Below are 22,536 nucleotides of genomic sequence, written 5' to 3'. Positions count from 1 at the left end.
CTGCAGTTTGTGCAAAAAAATCTGTTATCACTGAGTTATTTGCAGTTGCAAAGCTGGGTGTTTGTGGTAGGGAGGAGAGAGACACTGGGGAGACTGGAGTAAGGAAGGAAGGGGGCAGTTCAGGTTGAATGGAAAGGGAAAGGAGGGGGTGGTCACCCGCACTGTTCCCTCTAACCTGCGCTATGCGCTATAGCGGCTAGGGGAAGAACGTTCTCTGTGGCAGCCATGGCCCCATGGAACAAACTCCCTCCGGAGATTCGCGCTGCCCCCACTCTCTCCATCTTCCGTAAGGCATTAAAAACCCACCTTCGCCAACAGGCCTGGGGCCACTGAGTTTCTAAAATCTAGCTCCGGCCAAGGAATGAGTGTATGGTGCACGATGGGATGCAACAGAAAAGAATTCATTCATTGAAAAAAATGTATCTGGATTCCTGTGCCTAAAGCAAAAATAACCTGTAGTTCAATACAATAACCACAAAACATAGATTTTATAAAAAAGACCATTTATTTTTCATATAAAAACACACACATTACACAGAATCATTATAACTGTTCAATTCTTATCCTCCAAAGCTATTCTGGAAATATTTTAAAAAACACCCAGAATTGCACTTGAATCTCCCCTCTTAAAATGAACAAAAGATATTCCATTTCCTTTATTCAAGATACTTCTGAAAACAAGTTCATTTCACATTCCAAGTGTCCTCAGTTTCTTTAAGTTGAAAATGCCAAAAATGATAAACCAGATCAACAGAAGCCCTTAGGATATTTGAATGTTGAACCCATGACTGAAGCTTTAACAAATATACTGAGAATCTGAGTCTTAAATAAGAAACAGAGTGCTAGGAGTAAAAAAAAAAATATTATGGAAATAAAATAAAATCTATTTGAGGAATGACATAATTATTTCAGGTGTAGTTCAGAATAGGGCATGAAGCATCACCTCAAATCCAAAGGGAAGAACTTCCCTTCTCTTCCTGGTTCAAAGAATGGGGAAAACTGGAGAGAAAGGGAATCCTTAATGAATAATAAGAAATTCCTGAATCAAACCTGAGTTTTTTTTCCACAAAGAGACAATGTCAATGTGCAACAAGTGCTTGAGAAATATTCAAGCACTCTCCTGGGCTCATCTATTCCATAATTATTGCATTTAAGTATGTTTTTGTTTCTTCCTCAAACTGTGAGAACAAAAAGACATACAGAATGAAAATAGACATGAAAAAATATCATTTGTGCTTCACAATAATTTCCTTATCACAGTTTTAGTGTAGAAATAAGATGTTTTAATGAATGGGAAAAATAATATTAAAAAATCACTCATACTATGAGACGATAAACACAAATGTTGTGGTCTGTCAATTTAAATAACTTCTGGGGTCATGCCATAAATGTTAAGTGTGAAACAGTTTGTTATGAACAAAAGATGATTGGTCATACAGCCAATCTCCCTAAATAGCATCAAACGCAAACCATGTCAGTGCTATAAACTTTCCCAGTCACAGATCTGAAGAGAGATCTAAACTCTCAAGAAGCAAATCCTTCCAGGGGCATCCATTTGAATATCCTAAAATTACAATTGCAATCTTATGATCACTTGATTAGAATAAGCAGTACAAATCAGGAATATAACACAGCAAAGAGGAACCAAATCAATTTTGAGCTGATATTATGCAGCTAAAATTTGAAAGTCCTCTAACAATACTCCTTGGAATGTCCATGAAAGATGTTTCCAATGAGGCTTGGCCTGAAGCTCAAATACCTGTTTAAAACTATGCGGGTATTAAAAATATATAAATATGCAAGTTGAATGGGTATTTATGTACAACGAGTGATCTGCACATACTCTTCCATTTCTTATAATATACAAAAATGACAGCAATAATCATTATTAAATCTGTATGAATGTCTGCAATCTGTGTACAATGTACATTCAACTCATATTACACCAGTATATTTGGAAGATCAACATTTTCTGTTCAGTCTGAAGCATTTTGAAAAAAAACACTATTCATAGGCTTCTACTTCAGTATAATCTCTTAGCTTGATTCAAATCGTATTACGTTTAAAGCATAATGATTTCATTATACTTTTATTCAGACTTTTTATTGCTTAAAAATACTAGCTGTGCTTGAAGATGGACTGTCCTAAATCACAGGACATCCTCGTGGCTGTGGGATAAAGTATGTGGAAGACAAGAGCCAAGTCTCTCTGTATAACAGCACCAAAAAGGAACCCGCTGTGGGGAAAAAAGGAAAAATATATGTGGGAAAATTATTACCTTCCTAATGGGTACATATAGTAAATGGTACATTGAAGGGCACAGCCCTTTGGCATTGTGTCATGCACAAAGAAACATCTGGGAATAGGCATTTTCCCTTACTCCTATATCCAATCCTTTTCATCCATCTTTCACACCCTTATCCTGCATTGTCAAAGTCTAATTGAAGTGGCAAGCTGGGAATCAGATCATTTGTTTGCTAACCAAAAAAGATCCATGGCAATGTGTACTTGACTTTATTACAGTTCATTCCACATTGCTATTATGATTAGTCAGGGTCTGCCTCCCTCTCCCAAATTAGCCATGTGTGGATAAAGAGGATTCCTAGACATTTGGCCACTGAATTAATAATGTAGTTTTCATTGGAACATTTAGCAGGCTCCATCCAGTTTCTGAAATGTTAATTAATGACATAAAATCCACTAGCTTGAAAAGAAGAAGCAGGAAACCTGATGCTACTTCTCTAAAGACTTAAGTCTCAAGCATATCTAACTGAAAAACAATTGTGCTTCTCAACAATAAATCAGAATGGAGTGGGCCTGTAAGAGCAAGTTTGTACAAAGTACATTTTTTAAAATCAGTTTGCAAGGCTGCTAAAGCATCATCATTTATTTTTTTTTTTAAAATAATCATAATTAATTTGAATCTCACCTAAAACACAAGAGGGATTTTCCATATTGTTTAGAAACATACTGTATCTAAAGCACAGAAACATTTCCTTCCTTCTCTAGAGATGTTATCTAGAGGTCACTTGGTTATAAGGCAGACTTTTTAATTGTATGCAAACAATTTCAATTCCACCCTGCTATTAAACAAGAAAAGGGTTTTGATTTTGTTTATAAATGGCAACTTTTGGTAGTGAATCTTATTTAAAAATCTGTGCAACAGTTTTCCTTTGAAATATCCCAATAAAAAGTGCCATTGGAAAAAGAGCTAAATGCTGACAAACACACTATGTGTTCTCAATGTGAAACATTGGTAGGAAAAACAGCTCCAGATCCAGAACAAGATCAGATGGTTCTGTTGTCAGGGCATTTTGGTTCACCATGCTCAAATCTGAGTAAATCTGGCCCTTCCAAAATCCCTCTGTCCCAGAAAATAAGGCCATCCATTTCTCTTCTTCAGTCCATTTCCATAGACATAAGACGCCGGCGTTCTCGCCTAGTTTCTTGAACTTCCTTCTTGCAACACCAACGGGAGCTACAATAGCCAATCAGGCAGGATAAAAGTCCGATAATTGAAGATAGGCCAATGCCAATCAACAGTGGAAACTTAAAAGCATTCAGCACTGAAAATGAAAGAAGGAGAAAAAAACCTAACATTATACACAAATCACATGGAGCAACAATTTTTTAACATGAAAAAAATAGTATTTCTAATCTAAGAAAAGAACTGGATTTTGTTTAAACAACCTCCTTTTATTCTTTTATTCTTTGAATTTGACCTGGACTAATACCTAAATATTTCATATTCATCTGTAGAACAGCTGTTTACTGGAAACTAATTATGATACTGATTATCAAGAAACAGATGTACAATGGCATATTTGTAAGAAGGGCTAGCTACCACCAAGAATGAAAACTGTGTATCACCATATCATCAACTCTATCTAAACTGTAGAAATCTTTATTTGTCTCTCAACTAGAGAGTTTTTGAATTCATTTTTGTAGCATTTTTATTTTATTATTGCAAGATACCACCAAAGGTACTGATATTGCTGCTGCTGTTATTGATCTATTGGTTCAAAAATAATTGATGATAATAATAATTATTATTATCAATATTAATAAAAATTGATAATTACAGTTGAAATTGCATATTGCCTTGGAACTTTATTGAATTATGAGAAATCAGAGAGGCTAGTGGACAGATGTTTGAACAAGGAAAGGCACATATAGTTTTTCTACCTTGCAATTAACTAAAAGTTGAGTATAGGGAATGCTTAGGGAAAAAGGTAAGGATTCTGCCCCTCATCTAATCAAATCCAATCATTTTTTCTTCTTATCCAAATTGCAATAAACAATAAAACAAAAACATAGAGGAAATATTTTACACAGCCTTTTACTAGAACCTGTTTGTTGCTGCTACGTGAAATAGAAAATCCCAACTTTGTGAAGTTAACCTCAAGAATGGTAGCTGAATACAAGCGTCCTTTCTTGCCTGAGGACTAAGTCAAAGAGGGGAAATGGAGACAGGAGGACAAAGATATAAATTGTCAGACTCAGTCCTCATTGGCTGAAGGCATGGTGTCATCCCATTCTTGGAGGTTAGCTCCATCCACTATGGAGAAAATTAAGGATAAATTTTCAATGAGGGCACTTACCATCCATCTTCACAGTTACAAGAATTGCTTTAGATTTTATTTCCTTTTCCTGTTGCCAAACACCAGTGGGTGACCTCATCCAAGGATTTACCAAACAGAAATGGTTGCCAAAATCATGGTCTTCACAGCCATGAACTCTAAGCCGGTACTCCATAGGGGAAATTCTCTCTAAGCTGAGATCACTGCTCCCATTTCTTCTTGCCTGGGTCACTATCCCTTTCCGATCTAGTGAAGCTAGGAAAACAGGTTCTTTGTCCATTGAAAAAGAGCGTGTGGCAAACCAGGAGACATCAAATGCCATGTCATCTGGAATTGAAAAATACAATAATAAACTCCAAAATAAGAGCAAGAACATAAGAACATAAGAAAAGCCATGGATAAATAAAATGACACAGGAGAAGATTAAAAAATATCCTGAATTCTTCCTATTGGGCATTTCAAATATAAAGTATAAAAAAGAAATTTATTATTTAATAATACATATATTCATTGCGGCACGAATTACATTTGCGCAGAAATGGAAAGGAAATACCAAAAGATGTAGAGGTATTTTAAAAAATCATAGAATGTGCAGAACTAGACATGATGACAAAACGTTTGAACAATCAAGCGGAAACAGAATTTTATAAAATATGGGATAAAGTATATTTATGGTGGAATTTTAAAAATAGTGTTAAAAATTAAATAAGTAAGAATTTATAACTATTTGAAGATTTATAAGATAGAGTGAAATAGTTTTAAAAAATATAAATGTAGAATTTTTGTTCTTTTTTCCTATAGTATAATAAAGTTAGAAGTGTTATTTTTTTATATTTCTTATATTTTATTTTTTGAATAAGTATATGATATTTTATAGATAATGAAATTTAATTAGCATAAAGAATATAGAGTTAAACTTAACAAGAATGTAACGTGCATGTGTGACATTTCTGTATTGATCTGACTAGTTAGGGTTTTTTTTTCTGTATTAGTTAGACTTCTATGACAAGCGGAGCAATGGTAGCTCCTTAAATGTTTAATGTTGTTTGTTTTTGTCTGTCTTTTTTTGAAAAACAATAAAAAATACTTTTTTTAAAAAAAAGAAAAGCCATGCTGAATCAGACCAAAGCCCATCGAGTCCAGCATTCTGTGTCACACAGTGGCCCACCAATTGTACATGGGGATCTTGAGAGAAGGCAAAACTCTCCCTTTCCCTTGACCCCCAAGAAATGGTACTCAAGGGAATCCTGCCTGCCTCAACTAACATAGAGGCAGCACATGGACATCCGTTTCAATAACCACCGATACACTTGGCTCTGCCTTCGACAACCATTGGCTTTACATTGCTTCTGATCTTTCCCCCAACTAACCTCAGATTGTGCCCATACTGGTATGTCTGCCCAATCCCAGTGACTCTGGGTGGTTTACAACATAAAAACTACAACATAAAACTATGCCTCACCAATGCTAGCAACAACACACTCAGGTCAACTACATTGGTTCCATCTCTATTCAAGGTCCCCAGACGAACTGACAAAAATCATGTCTTAAGGGCCTTTTGGAAATGCAACAAGGCGAGGGGGAATTGTATTCCTGAGGCAATGATGTTCCATAAAGAAGGGGCCACCTCTGAGAAGGCCCTTTTCCAGGGATGCATAGAAACATAGAAGATTGATGGCAGAAAAAGACCTCATGGTCCATCTAGTCTGCCGTTATATTATTTCCTGTATTTTATCTTAGAATGGATATACGTTTATCCCAGGCATGTTTAAATTCAGTTACTGGTTTACTCTCTGTAAACCACTTAGAAGGGGTGTAAAGCACCGTGAAGCTGTATATAAATCTAAATGCTTTTGCTATCAATATGGCTCTGCACTACAGCCTGGTCAGCTTCAGCATATTAGTTCTCTGGTTGTGAGCGTGTGCGTTGGGGTTGCTAAACAGCTTCAAAAGCACAGCTGATCATTGGAGGGAGATCGCTTCACTCACATGTGCTGCATTGGAGCTGCTAAGCAGCTTCAAAAGCACGGCTGATTGTCGGAGGGACCTTCAGTGAGTAAAGCTGGTGAAGCACAGAAACAGTAAAACAAGGCAGTAGCTCTTCCAGGCTGCCTCATGTTTTCAGCCTCCAAATGCTCCAATTGAGAGCCATTGAAAACTGTGGTGATCTGAATGCATTGCCACCGAATGCAGCCTGAAATTGCAATGTGATAGAGACCAAAAAGGGGCATGTGGAGGTTTAAAACATGATGCACGGAGCCCGAATGATGCGCTGAGGTGGTAATCAGCAGTGATGTGCTTTGGCAATTCCTGCAGCCATAAACAGCTCTCAAGCAGAGCATTTGGAGGCCGAAAACGTGAGGAAAGCCCAAAAATGCAAGCCATTGTCTGTGGCAATCTCTGCAGCCAGGAAGAGGATGCATGCATGCCGAAGGATGGGGACCGGTGGATGGGCGGGGCTACATTCAGAGTATAAGACGCACCAAAATTTTCAGCCTCTTTTGGGGGGGGGGGAAGTGCATCTTATATTCTGAAAATACGGTATATGCACTGACCCAAGCATAGAAACATAGAAGACTGATGAAAGAAAAAGACCTCATGATCCATCTAGTCTGCCCTTATACTATTTTTGTATTTTATCTTAGGATGGATATATGTTTATCCCAGGCATGTTTAAATTCAGTTACTGTGGATTTACCAACCACGTCTGCTGGAAGTTTGCTCCAAGGATCTACTACTCTTTCAGTAAAATAATATTTTCTCATGTTGCTTTTGATCTTTACCCCAACTAACTTCAGATTGTGTCCCCTTTAAGGAATGGCTCATATAGGAAAAAAACCCCATTTGTTTCAGTGCAGTAACATTTTTATCTAAATGTTCTATTATGCACTTTCATTATATTAAGGATTAAGAAAGAATAGACAGATTCTCCAAAATGTTTTCTCAACAAACTGCAAAACAAACCTAATTTATGTAAGACAGCTAAAGCCATATTAGTATGCTGAACACCTACTAGAACTAGACAATTTATTCAAAGAAATATCATCTAAAGTATGCTGAATTTTGCATGACCACAAATATGATGATTAAAGATGACCTTTAAAATTTAAACCATTTAGACCCTTATAAAATAAAATAAAATATAGGTTTTCCTGAATACCTGGGCAATTTCAGATGTTCTATTCCAGTGTTTTTCAACCTGTGTGCCGCGGCACACTGGTGTGCCGCGAGACATCATCAGGTGTGCCGCGAAGCTCAGCTTCTGAGACCGGAAGCTGAGCTTTATTCTTCGCGCCCAGCTGGAGCTTCCCAGTGGAGGCAGCAACAAGTGTCCTTTCGGACCCGGCGGGAGGGCAATGGCAGCAGGAACGGGAGGCTGCCGGCTGCAGTGGCCCCGGGCAGATGCTGGGGGATGGCAGCGGCGAGCAAGAGCTCCAGGGCAGAGCCACCGACAGCACCCCGCCCAGCTGGAGCTTTCCTGGTGGGGGTGGCAACAATTGTCCTTTGGGGCCCGGCGGGAGGGCAATGGCAGCGGAAACAGGAGGCTGCCGGGTGCAGCGGCCCCCGGGCACTGTTCCCTGTAGGCTGGGCACGCCTGCGCCAGCGCACCCCAAAATGCCCCCTCCACGCACCCTTTTCCAGGGGCGCGCAGGGAGCCGCGGCCACCCGCCCGCCTGCCCGATTTCCCTCCGCGCGGCTGGGGACGCGGATCCACCGCCCTCGCCAGCCCGATCTCCCTCCACCCGGCTGGGGAGGTGGATTCGCTGCCCCTGCCAGCCCGATTTTCCTCCGCCCGGCTGGGGAGGTGGATTCGCCGCCCCCGCCAGCCCGATTTCCCTCCAGTGGCTGGGGACGCAGATCTACCGCCCTCGCCAGCCTGATCTCCCTCCGTGTGAGGGGGGGGCGACGAACCGACGACCGGGGGCTGTCCGTCCGTGTTGGGTGGTGCAGGGCAGGCACAGGCAGCCCCAGGGGAGAACAAGGGACGGAGAGAAAGGAAAGAGAGAGAAAGGGAGGGAGAGAAAATTGAATGAAGGAGGGAGAGAAAGAAAGAGTAAGAGGTAGAAATGATAGAGAAAAAGGAAGAGAAAGGGAGGGGGAGAAAGGAAAGAGGGAGGAAGGGGGGAGAGAAAGAAGATATGAAGGAGGGAGAAAAAGAAAGAGATAGAAAGGAAAGAGGGAGAGAAAGGAATGAGAGAGAAAGGGAGGGAGAGAAAGGGAATGAAAGAGGGAGAAGGGGTGAGAGATAGAAAGGATAGACAGAAAGGGAGAGAAAGGAAAGAGAGAAAGGGAGGGAGAGGAAGGAAAGAGAGATGAGAGAGGAAAGAGGAGACAGAAAGAGAGGAAGGAAGGGAGAAAGAAAGAGGGATGGAGAGAGAAAGGAAGGAAGAGAGAGAAAGAGGGAGGGAGAGAGAAATAGAGCGAAAGGGAGGAAGAGAGATTTTTTTGTCCAAACTTTTTTAGCCCCCCCCCCTCAATGTTCCCCAGGATTTTGAAAATATGAAAAATGTGCCGCAGCTCCAAAAAGGTTGGGAAACACTGTTCTATTCAACTTGATAAAATATTCAAAATTCACTGAATATGCTAAGAAAAAAATTTTCAACTGGTACTTTTCTGGTACACAGAAAAGTAAAATCCAACTTTCTGATTTAGTATAAATCTGGTATATCACCTAATACCAATGTTCCCTCTAATTTTTTTTCGTTGTGGGCGGAAAAGTATAGTGTCTGAGCGGCAGTCCCTTTGGGACTGGGCGGCATAGAAGTATAAATAAATGAATGAATGAATGAATGAATGAATGAATGAATGAATGAATGAATGAATAAATAAATAAATAGAAAAATTTTTCCTTCTTTTTTATTAAAAGAAATTAACAATAAAACAAAACCAAAATCTATTACTATTATTACTATTTTCTCCTCTTTTTCCATCCCTGTCTCCTCCCCCCTTGTGTGTGTGTGTGTGTGTGTGAACTCACCTGTTATTTCCAATAACAGGTGAGCTATTGGAAATGGTTCAAAAGTTCACACACACACACACACACACACAAATGGCTGGGGTTTTTTTTCTTTGTTATTATTTGGGTGTTTTTTACCATATGCTTTAAATCAAGAGTCATTTCTCTCTCTTTCTCATTCTCTCTCCCCCTCTTGCTCTCTCTCTCTTTTTCTCACTTTCTCTGTCCCTCTCTTTCTATCTCTCCCCCTCTTTCTCTCTCTTTCTGTTTTCTTTCTCTCTATTGCTTTCTTTCTCTCTCTCTTTCTATCTCTCTTGCTTTCTTTCTCTTCTCTCTCTTGCTATTTCTCTCCCCCCTTCTTTCTCTCTCTCTCTCTCTCTCACTTCTCCCGCTGAAAGAGAGAGAGGGAGAAGGAGATTTCTCTCTCCATCTCCCTCTCTCTCTTTCAGCGAGGGGGCTGCGAGAGCGCTTTCTCCGAGTTCTTCGGGAACGCCTGCCCTGCCTCTACTGCAGCCCCCTTGCTGAAAGCTCGGGAGGAAAGCGCTCCCAGCGAAGGGGCTGCGAGAGGGGTGGGGCGGGCATTCCCGAAGCGCGCGGAGAAAACTCTCTCTCGCAGCCCCCTGGCTGGGAGCGCAGGAGGCGGAGGAGAGGGGGTGGATCGGGTGGGCGGGGGGTGGGGAGGCAGGGGCGACCGCGGCTCCCTTTCCTTTTACTGCCGGCACCTCCCCGCCCCCCGCGGGCTGGCAGGGGGATGGGGAGAGCGCGCCCGTGGAAAAGGGCGCGCTCGGGGGTATTTGGGGGTGTGAGCCTGCTCACGGGCGCAGCTTACGGGGAACGGTGCCTAACACTACTGGGTCTTTGCACAAAATTTTCTGAGGATAGTCCAGATATTTGGCTGTGGGTATGTAGGCTATAAAATATTCCATAAAATTTCCTTGATGAAGAAATAAACTACTGAAAAATGGAAAACATATTCAAATCATACCTGGATCAAGTACTGTTGTTTCAATGATAATGATGCAAAGCAAGTTTACCAGATCACCCCGATAAATGGTTGGGCTATCTGAATGCACTGAGACATTAAAAACAGGCCCTAGGAAGAAAGAAAAACAAGTGGTTATCCTATGTTGCTGCAAAAATTTTATTGTGCTGTATATCTATGCAAACCTGCGTAGTCAAATATGTGCATACATTTTTGATCTATGATCAAAACCTCACAGAAACAGTTCTTCATGCTTAATAATAAAGTATATTTTATGATGATGATAAACAAGCACTGCCTAAAAGATTTCTGAGCCTTTAAACAGAAATAGCTGCAGGTTTTTAGACACTAAACAAATGAAGTTATCTTTCTATAACACATATTTCAACCTGCGAGCGGTATGGAAACCAAAGGGGCATAAAAAAGATACTTTGGACCAGAAATCTCCCAGAAAGAAGATATATGTAGCCAAAAGTTGTTAGCTCAGGAACAAGAGGAGGGAGGAAGGCTAACTAATAAATTAGGCACAGTGCTTTGGCTCACCCAAATTTGTTGCTGTTTTTTAAAAAAGGAGTAGAAACTACTTATTTTCATCCACTTTAATTTTAAAAAAACAGGCACAAAATGCACAAACCCTGAACATCAAATCAATGAACTTGTCAGTGAATATGTGACTACAGTATTGAAAAAAATGAAATATAATTTTAATATTATTCTTTTTATGGAAGAAGTGGCTAGGATTCATATATGTTATAATATAATCCCTGTGAGGTGGAGAATGGAAGGATATATATGGAAATTTTTGCATTAGCTTTAAAACTTTAAAAAGACTGCTTGTTGTGCGAAGTAAATCCCATGGACAAAGACATATAGCATACGGATTTAAGTGAATGCAAGATTCTATAGGATTGACTCAAATCTGGGACCGGACAAGAAACTAATGTTAAGATTTAAGAGTATTAGGAAGTCAGAGTGAATATATAATGTTGAATAAAGGCTTCTAGACAATGATGCAGGACCAAATGTAAAACTGGAAAGTTATCGAAAATAATGTATCAGTAATCAAAGATTTATAGTAAATATTTTTGTTGAGAAGAGATATACTGTATATATATAACTGAAGTTTTCTATACAGAAAATCATCTTGCGATAAACCAAAATTGGAAGGAAAGGAAAATAAGGCAAAGAAAAAGAACATGCCATCAGGGAAAATAAAACTTAAGCGGAAAAGTAAAGTGTGTGATCTTAATAAATAATAGATATGGACTCTGACAAGCAACAAAACACCATAAAGTCAAGATTTTATGCAAAATTACAGATGGGCATGCTGGGCACTGATCACCTTGATTCCATAAATTTTCATTATAGAATTATTGTGTTTGACATAAAAAATTGATACCAATCAGACTCAGCTCATCTTTTAAAAGAAATCTGTTTCATTGGTTAACATTTTAATAGGAACATAGAAACATAGAAGACTGACGGCAGAAAAAGACCTCATGGTCCATCTAGTCTGCCCTTATACTATTTCCTGTATTTTATCTTACAATGGATATATGTTTATCCCAGGTATGTTTAAATTCAGTTACTGTGGATTTACCAACCACGTCTGCTGGAAGTTTGTTCCAAGGATCTACTACTCTTTCAGTAAAATAATATTTTCTCATGTTGCCTTTGATCTTTCCCCCAACTAACTTCAGATTGTGTCCCCTTGTTCTTGTGTTCACTTTCCTATTAAAAACACTTCCCTCCTGAACCTTATTTAACCCTTTAACATATTTAAATGTTTCGATCATGTCCCCCCTTTTCCTTCTGTCCTCCAGACTATACAGATTGAGTTCATTAAGTCTTTCCTGATACGTTTTATACTTAAGACCTTCCACCAGTCTTGTAGCCCGTCTTTGGACCCGTTCAATTTTGTCAATATCTTTTTGTAGGTGAGGTCTCCAGAATTGAACACAGTACTCCAAATGTGGTCTCACAAGCGCAACATGTGGAAAACAGCCTTAAAGATTATTGTGTATCATTTCCCACATGGAGCTGGAAATAAATATGAAACATGATTTGACAACTTAAAAAATTGAATAGAAGCGTTAAAAAATATGAAGAAATCTAACCCACTTGGAACTACAGTACATTATTCTTACAATTTACAATCACCAGTAGGCATTGGTTAAGGAAAGGAAAATGAGACAAGAACTTTTTCTGTTTTCAAAAAGTACCCTTTATTTTGGTGATGTCTTTATGCCAACATTTGCCTTCCTGCCTTTCTCCAGATATGACTGGTAGGAACTCCGCACTGTCTGGGGAATTGCAGAAATTGAAGTCTAAAATATTGGAAGGACAACTGCTGCTCTAAGCTTATTCATGCTACACTAGTTGGGTTTCTGTTATAGCCGAATCAAGTCAGTAATCTCAGAGGACACATTTAGGAACACAAGAAGTTTCTATTAAGAATATTATTGGTTTGAAAACTACATTACTTTTTTTTGCCAATGCTGAATCAGCTGTAATAATCAAACCTACGTATTACAAAGTGAAGTGTAGTTGTGTTTTTGTTTTTTGTTTAAAAAGAAAAGAAAAGAAAACAAGGAAAAATTAATGCAGCTACAAAGACTTTGTGCAGTCTTGTGACTAATGTTACTATAATGGAAAGAATTACTGCCATACCAAATAATTCCCAGTTATTTAAAATTAACATTTATTATTTTTTCTCTTAACTGCATATTTATAAAATAAAAGTATGAGACTTTGTAAGAAACCAGGGTAAGACATAAAGAGGATACAAACAAAGGAACAATAAAATTACTTTATTCTTTGCTTTTATAAAATAAAATCACAAAATGAACAGAAGATGCTACAAATATAGATAATCAAAGTTATTTCACTTTCATATCAGCATTAGATGTGGTCATTTTTTTCTTTTAGTGAAGCTGAAATATCTTTACTGATACAGCAACTCATGCACAAAGTACGATAAATATTTATATGTATTAAAACTGTTCTATGTAATTTCCAGTTCTACTTAAATTAATCCTGTATCAAATTCAGAGGGAATTATTGTATTTTTCAATACCTTACTAAACTAAAACTGGAGATGAGAAAGCCAAATGTAAGGTCCTGATAAGAGTATTTCCGCAGCGGTTGCTGGAAATATTTAAAACAAAATTCATGGAATATGTCTTTCCTATTCAGTATCGCTTGTACTTAGAATGTCTTAAACATAAACCTCTTAGTTCTCAAAATGTACAAATAGAAGAAAGTAGAAAATATAATGAACGATAACTATTACAAAAATATTTTTGAAAACAAAAAAACCCCCTATATGTCTATAAGTTTAATGGCATTTGCTACAAATGCATGGTCCTCAACTACAGACCACCTGCTATCTTCTGAATTAACAAACATTATTTGTCTATTTAATTATTGGTTAGATACATTTTACAAAGATTATTTGGATAGTTCTCCAGGATTTCACTTTGGACAGATAATTTTGGAGTTAGATGCTGGTTCAAGTACCAAAGTAGATAGTTTCTCTTCCCATTACTATTAAATCCTCCTCATAGCAATCTGTCCAGCATCTTTAAAAAGGTAGATTTTCTAACCAAATCTCTCCTATTCATCTCACTCTATATAATCCTCCTCCCCCCTTCCTTCCAACAAGTGATTCATGAGAAAATAAAGGTTGTCTTTTCCCAAACTAGGGGAAGACAAATGGACGAAGAACTGTGAAGTTTAATAGGGGGGGAAGGTCAGCAGCCCCTATGGGGAAGAGCCTTCTCTGTGGCAGCTCCAACCCTGTGGAATGAGCTTCCCCCGGAGATTCGCACTGGCCCTACTCTCCTGGCCTTTTGGAAGGTTTTAAAAATGCACTTTTGCCAGCAGGCCTGGGATCGTTGAGCTTGACACTCTGTTCTGGCTTATGGTAAGACTGTGTTGTTGCGAATGTGAACTATGTTGTAAAGATTTGGCATTTTTAAATTGGTTAATTGTGTTTAAATTTGGACTTAGGATGTTTCTATTGTTTTTTTTACATGTTGTAAGCTGTCCCAAGTCTTTGGAAAGGGGCGGCATATAAGTCCAAATAATTTAGAATAATAATAAATAAATAAATAAATAAATAAATAAATAATAGCACTCCTTGGTTTGTGTGTTCTAGTATGACTCTGGAATGCCTGGGCCGCTAAAATGGAAAGGAATGAATTATATCTATACTGTCAAATCACAGTACTTTTGACAGTAATACTGTGCATTTTGGATTCAAGTTCTGTTAAGATACAGCCTGTTGCGCCTTAAAATGGCTTCCACTGTACAGCACAGTGGAGTTGCCATGGTAACGGCTTCACTGTACTCCACAAAGGGGCTCCCTTTGGTAAGGGGGATTGGTTCTTTAAAAAAAAACCCAAACAAACAAACAACCTAGGCCAGGAGTAGGCAAAGTTGGCTCTTCTATGATTTGTGGACTTCAGTTCCCAGAATTCCTGAGCTAGCATAATTGGCTCAGGAATTCTGGGAGTTGAAGTCCACAACTCATAGAAGAGCCACCTTTGCCTACCACTGACCTAGGCCCCCAAGCCAAGAGAGCAATTGTTGGGCGGAGGGGGGGGGGAGGTGCCTAATCACTTCAAAGGCTGTTCCCTGTTGTCTAATACAGGATTAGGGTAAATAAATACCTCAGTAACACCGGGTTATCCGCTAGTTGTAAATAAATATTACCTAAAAGCCAGCCTTACAAATTCTTTAGGAAATAAAGTAGCAGTATAAACCAAGTAAGGGAAATATGCCTGTGATATCTATTTATTTTGCATTACAGTAAAATTTAGCAAAGATAAGTCATTTGATTTTCATCTGACTGAGTACAAGGCCTAAATCATCTTCACTGTCACCTGCACACTTTGAAATCTCTACAGAAGATGGAAATGGACACCCATGTTTAGTCCAAGATATGGGATCTCAAAACAAGTTCAAAATTAAGAAATAAATATTGGTTACTGTGGGACATACATAAGTGCACTGACAATTTGTTGGTGAAGATACTTCAGTTGATATTTATCTGAACATACCTGTTCTCAAGAATATAACTTTTAATGCTTTGCTCAATGAACTGTGTGACCTAACACTTGTTTTTTCTCTATATGCCTTTCCCATCCCTCTATCTTATTTATATATATATATATATATATATATATATATATATATATATATATATATATATATATATATTTTAGATTTTAGAATTTTATATTTGGAAATCAGCCTTAAAAACTTCATAAAATCTCCATGTCATTCCTTCTAATAACTATGATTACACCAACCAATCAGATCACTGAAGCATAGTCACCCAATCTATTTGCTACATTCAAAGCAAATCTCCACCCCCACACTATATACTAGGAAGAAATGTCAGTTGCTAATATTCCATTTACAACAACACAAAGATTCTTGATATCAGACTTTTAAGTTTAAAAATTGAATTAGCATCTTGTCATTTAATATACACAAAGTCCTCTTTTAAAAAACACGATTCCATGAATAATTAGCTATTTTTTCTGCATGCACAATTTTTATTAAAATTTAATTACCCCACCAAATATTAGAAAAATGTCTATTCTTTAATTGTGGGCATCAACTGACAGAGGGCCATAATATCTGATGAACATTTCCACCTTAGGGTAGAAAACAGAAATTGTTTTTTACCATTTTTCAGGAAAATAGTGAAAGAATAGGTATCTATGAACATAATTCCAAGGATATTGAGTTCAGGAAAGGCTTGCCTATGTAGTTCAGCAACATCTACTTTGCTAAGAGGATATACAGATGGAAAAGGACTAAAACATGGTTACAAACTTCTCTCTCAACAACTACTAATCAGAACATATTATGCTCTAAATCTATGATGGTGAACCTATGGCATGTGTGCCATAGGTGGCATGCGGAGCAATATCGGAGGGCACGTGAAGCATTGCCCTATGCCAGCTCCAGAGTGCATGCTTGTGCTAGCCAGCTGATTTTCGGCCTTGGAAAAGGCCGTTTCGCACTCTGGAGGCTTCAGGAAGCTTCCCTGTAGATCTGGAGTGTGAAAGCAGAACAACGGGTAAACCGGAAGTCCGTTTTACCGAACTTCCAGTTTGCCCATTTTTTCACCGTACCAGGCTTCAGTGTGATCTGTGCGCATGCATAGGGATGGGGATCGATTGTGCAGTAGCAATGTATGTGGGTACACATGTGTGTGTGGGGAGGGTATGGGTGTGAGCATGTACATGTGTGCTAGCACATACACACATACCCTTTTGGCACATGAATCAAAAACAGTTCACCATCACTGCGCTATATTATAGGGCCTATACCAGTGACGGCTAACATTTTTTTTCTTGAGCACCGAAAGAGTGTTCACGTGCGCTATTGCATGAGTGCCCACACCCATAATTCAATGCCAGGGGAAGGGGAAAACAGCTTGCATTGGCTGCTGATCAGTTTCCGGTAACAATTCAAAGTGTTGGTCATGACCTTTAAAGCCCTAAATGGCTTTGGACCAGACTACCTCCGGAACCACCTGCTACCGCATGAATCCCAGCAACCGATAAGGTCCCACAGAGTTGGCCTTCTCTGGGTCCCGTCGACTAAACAATGTCATTTGGCGGGCCCCAGGGGAAGAGCCTTCTCTGTGGTGGCCCCGGCCCTCTGGAACCAACTCCCCCGAGAGATTAGAATTGCCCCCACCCTCCCTGTCTTTCGTAAACTACTCAAGATTCATTTATATCGCCAGGCATGGGGGAGTTGAGATATTCCTTCCCCCTAGGCCATTACAAGTTATGCATGGTATGTTTGGTTTTATAATAAGGGTTTTTAGTTGTTTTTATTATTGGATTGTCACATGCTGTTTTTATCATTGTTGTTAGCCGTCCCGAGTCTACGGAGAGGGGCGATATACAAATCCAATAAATTATTATTATTATTCTCCCACCACCACCCCCGGAGGCCCTCTGGAGACTGAAAATGGCCTGTTTCCCAACTTCTGATGAGCTCAGTAGGCTCGCATTTTGCCCTCCCCAGGCTCCAACGGCTTCCCTGGTGCTGGGGAAAAGTAAACACGCTCTCCCCTATGACCCTAGATGGTCTATGGAAGCCAAAAACGCCCTCCCAGAGCATCTGTGTGAGCCCAAAATTAGCTACCTGGCACACACATGCATGTTAGAGCTGAGCTAGCAAAACAGCTCATGTGCCAGCAGATATGACTCTGAATGCCACCTGTGGCACCCATACCATAGGTTCGCCATCACTGGCCTATACCATGTCACACTAAATTGCTGTCCAATATCTTTTTGAAAACTTCCAATGTTGGAGCACCCACAACTTCTGGAGGCAATTTTGCGATATGAACCAGCAGGGAAGGTAAGTGGAAGCCACTCCTCCTCTACCTAGGATCAAAATCACAGCCTCTTGATTGTGAGGTGAGACCTCCACAAGTAGGCCACTGCACCACTCTTTGCAATAGCAATAGCACTTAAACCTATACACCGATTCACAGTGTTTACAGCCCTTACAAAGTCATCATCTCGGCCCCAACAATTTGGGTCCTCATTTTACCCATCCCAGAAGGATGGAAGGCTGAGTCAACCTTGAGCTTACAACTTCCTCTTGTAAGATAGCATAAATGTTCCAGGCAGGATCATCAACATCACCACTCAATGTTTGAACATTAAAATCAGAAGGATGGAAAGGGCATCGGAGATTCACTACCAGTCTGTGGCCTATTTGCAACCGGCTACGCAAGTGGTGGGCTGGCCCACATGTGTGATCACAGGCTGATTTACATGAGTGGTGACTCAGCAGGCATGCTCATACATGCCCATTTTAACTTGCGCAAATCGAACTGCACATACATCTGCTTCCTTTCCAGCCTGCCACTCACATAGGTTTAGCTGCATTGTCACATGTGTGTCAGCCACACCTTGTTACTCCTGGTTCCCCTATCTCCCCCTGCCAGGCATACCTCCAAGCTACAAAAATTGGGGACTGCTGTTTTCTAGTCCTTGCCCCATGTCCAAGCGGAAGATCCTATAGCCGTGACGGGGAACCTGTCAAGCCGGTGCAGAACTTGGTGATAAATCAATGACGTGCCACACTATCTGTAGAAGGCCTTAGAAGCGGGTGATTTTCATGAGGGAACAGATGCAGCCACAAAGCATTCTTTCAAGAAGTTCAAGGCCATCCTATGTCCACCACCTGGGTGGAAGCGGAAGGAGGAATTGCCATGCTAGCACAACCTGAATGGAAAACTACGGAGTCTACAGAGAGGGGCGGCATACAAATCAAAGAAATAAATAAATAAAACATGACAGGTTTGTGGGTGGGGGTAAGGCATGTGAACTGGGTGGAAAGCTCAGATTTGGGTTTCCCAGTGTAGGTGCCAGTATGGAAATAAATTGGAACAGGGGGAGGGTGAAAAATGGGCCTACCAGGCCCACTGGAAGTAGGCAAACAGGGGAGTCGGTGGGGGTGTGCACGCATGCACAGGGGAGATAGGTGGGGAGCATTGAATTATGGGTGTGGGCATATATGTTCATGCAAAAGCATGAAAAAAGGAAAAAAAGGTTTGCCACCTGGTAAAATGAGGACCCAGATTGTTGGGGGCAATATGCCAACTCTGTAAATTGCTTAGAGGGGGCTGTAAAGCACCATGAAACAGTATATAAGTCTAAGTGCTATTGGTATTTTACATATAGAGGTATGTTTTTAACAACTTGCCCATCTCCAGTCATCCATTTTACTCGTGTATGTGTAGGCTTATGCAACTCATATATTACCTTAGGGTGTTATGACCCACAAAGTCTTAAACCTCTTGGCTTAAGCATCATATAATCCTAGCAATATGCATCATTTAATAGCCTAGCTAAGATTTTTCTGCCATCCACCAGAAAAAAACCAGTAACAATTAAATCAGAATAATGGCTCACTGTTGCCTAATCTGACAGGCTTGAAAAATGCCAAGTTTAATATTCTTGCAATAATTGTACAAATGTGCTTCTCTCTTCCTGATTAGGGACCACTCCAAGATTTCATACAAAATCTCTCAGTACAACTTAAATATAGAACAAACTGTACCTTGGTCACTGAGAAAATGCCTTTTGACCAATAACTCCATTCTGTCTGGATTAATGCATTATATCAAGAATGAGCCACTTCGGGTCATGAGACTATATGAAAAAAATAGAAAGGCAATGATACTCAAAAAGTTAATATGTCTTCTAACTGAAAAGTAGTTATATCTATTAGAATTGGACATACAGAAATATTGTTATAAAAGTATATGTACCTACCATAGATGCATATTATATAAAGGAGATAGTGAACATGATGTTTAAGATATCTGTTATATATGTCAAATGCAGTATTAGAAAGTATACAGTACATGGACATGGAAATCTGAAATAAATATTTGGACCAGATTAGAGTGATCAAATATCTCTTCCTTTTTGTCTTTATGCCTCTGTAGACAAAGCCTTAAAATAAAATATTGTCTTACTTTTGGAATATCTAAAAAGCTACCTGAGTAACTTTTTTCTGCAATGCCATAATAATACTGACCTCAAGTTAACAAATTCAACAAATTGATTAGATCGGCTTGCAGTATCATCTGAAACTGACAAGACCTTAATCAGTTATTCACAGACGTCTTTGGCTTTATAAATGGCTCTAACACATTCTTGTAATTAAAAAAAACAATCCTTTTGAGGTAGGAAAAAATAATTTCATGTACATGTGGACATTAGTACTTTTTTGTTGTAACTTTTACTGCAGATGTCAGGGCATTTAAACAATTAGAGTGCACTCAAGGGTGGGCTACTGCCCGGATGGGGGTGTGGGGTAGCAAAAATGGAGCTCCACCCCAGAGCACCAAATTTGTACTGAAAGATGTTGAAAGAAAATGCAGGGTGTCCTGCATAAGCCACGCCCAGAGTGTGGTAGTAAAAATTTTGGTAGCCCTTCACTGAGTGTATTCCCAATTATCTGTGTTCTTCTTTGCCTGTTCAGCTATCTGCTAATCCTAGACTAGATAAAAAGCAGGAGATAGGCTAAGCAAATTTTGAGAAACCAGTAAGATCTGACTTGGAGAAAACATACTTAAATATAATGCAAGTAAGATTGCATACAAGAAAATCTGAAAAGCTACTGGAAAAGATAAAAGACACTGTAAAAACCCAACATTTCCAACTGATCCAAATGACTTTCATAACAGGATATCGTAATGATAGCCAAGGCAAAGCAAAGCATGAAAAGCCTTAAGCAGCAACAAGGATGCACAATTGAACACATACTTTAAATGTCAAGCAAGAAAGGACAAGATATTGCAGACAAGATGTCAATGAATTCATAAAAACGAAAAGAAATTGAAAAGGAGAGATATTTTTAAAAGATCAAAGAAATCATAAGAAACTTCACAGCAAAAGTAGAATAGTGAATCAGATCTAGTAGAGGCAAATGAAGTTTAAGGAAGATGTAAATGTTGTACTATTTGAAATCTTTTACAACTGATTTAGAGCAGCGATGGGTTGCTTCAGGCTCTGCCCACCCGCCTGGGACATGGGCATGCCCAGAAGCATCATGCGTGGACCAGTAGCAAAGTGTTTTAGAACTCACTACTGGATTAGAGAATGATAGAAACATCTATTGATAGAGAATAAATTCAGGAACCAAGTTCATTAGAGATTGAAATTTAACAATCAATAGACGAACTGATAAATAGAAAAGTCACAAATACAAATGAAAAGTTGAACAATTTAAAACTGCAAGAGAAGAGCCAGTGCCAATAGTTCCATGTTAACAAATATGGAACAAGATATATGGTATATATATATACAGTATATTAAAAAATTAGCGCGAACACACACTTTCCTTTAACTGAATAACTGATATGATTCAGAAAGATAGAAGAATATAAGATTAGATGTTTTCATATAATATTAATTTAAAGGATTTTTGTTGTCGTTTATTGACCAAAGTAAAGATTACAATGGACATAGAAGACTGATGGCAGAAAAAGACCTCATGGTCCATCTAGTCTGCCCTTATACTATTTCCTGTATTTTATCTTACAATGGATATATGTTTATCCCAGGCATGTTTAAATTCAGTTACTGTGGATTTACCAACCACGTCTGCTGGAAGTTTGTTCCAAGGATCCACTACTCTTTCAGTGAAATAATATTTTCTCACGTTGCTTTTGATCTTTCCCCCAACTAACTTCAGATTGTGTCCCCTTGTTCTTGTGTTCACTTTCCTATTAAAAACACTTCCCTCCTGAACCTTATTTAACCCTTTAACATATTTAAATGTTTCGATCATGTCCCCCCTTTTCCTTGTCCTCCAGACTATACAGATTGAGTTCATTAAGTCTTTCCTGATACGTTTTATGCTTAAGACCTTCCACCATTCTTGTAGCCCGTCTTTGGACCCGTTCAATTTTGTCAATATCTTTTTGTAGGTGAGGTCTCCAGAACTGAACACATTATTCGAAATGTGGTCTCACCAGCGCTCTATATAAGGGGATCACAATCTCCCTCTTCCTGCTTGTTATACCTCTAGCTATGCAGTCAAGCATCCTACTTGCTTTTCCTACTGCCCGACCACACTGCTCACCCATTTTGAGATTGTCAGAAATCACTACCCCTAAATCCTTCTCTTCTGAAGTTTTTGCTAACTTTTATGGTAGACAATTCAGTTTTAAGTCAGTGCAGCCGTAAGTTGAGGGGACTAGTCCTGATTTTGGGGGGAGGATAATTTGTTACAGCAGTTATTAAGTGAATCGTGGGATCATAAATCTGAATCATGTGATTGTTAAGTGAAATTCAGTCATTAAGCCAAATCACTTCCCAAATAGGCATTTTTTTTTTTAAAAAAGGAAACTGGCAAAAACATCACAAATTGCTGTTACATGACTGCAGATGCTGCAGCTGGTAATAGATGTAAGCTGGTTGTCAAACTTCTGAAATGGGGTCATATGACTAAAGGATGCT

The 22,536-nt window shown here is 39.1% G+C and overlaps 1 protein-coding gene across 1 annotated transcript in view; it reads right to left on the bottom strand.

Annotated features, from left to right (window-relative positions):
• Positions 1–486: 486 nt before the first annotated feature.
• The window catches only part of PTGFRN (prostaglandin F2 receptor inhibitor), a 137,120-nt gene continuing 115,070 nt past the window's right edge, over positions 487–22,536 (bottom strand). The window contains exons 7-9 of the mRNA XM_070750197.1: positions 10,523–10,630; positions 4,602–4,907; positions 487–3,566 (exon numbers count right to left, since the gene is read on the bottom strand). Coding sequence (XP_070606298.1) covers positions 3,400–3,566; positions 4,602–4,907; positions 10,523–10,630 — 581 coding nt within the window. The 3' untranslated portion in view covers positions 487–3,399. The remainder of the gene's footprint in view (positions 3,567–4,601; positions 4,908–10,522; positions 10,631–22,536) is intronic.

The sequence above is a fragment of the Erythrolamprus reginae genome, chromosome 4, assembly GCF_031021105.1.
Source record: "Erythrolamprus reginae isolate rEryReg1 chromosome 4, rEryReg1.hap1, whole genome shotgun sequence".
Taxonomy (NCBI): domain Eukaryota; kingdom Metazoa; phylum Chordata; class Lepidosauria; order Squamata; family Dipsadidae; genus Erythrolamprus; species Erythrolamprus reginae.
Note: the sequence above shows the minus strand (reverse complement) of the source record. Positions and strands in the feature narration are given on the sequence as shown.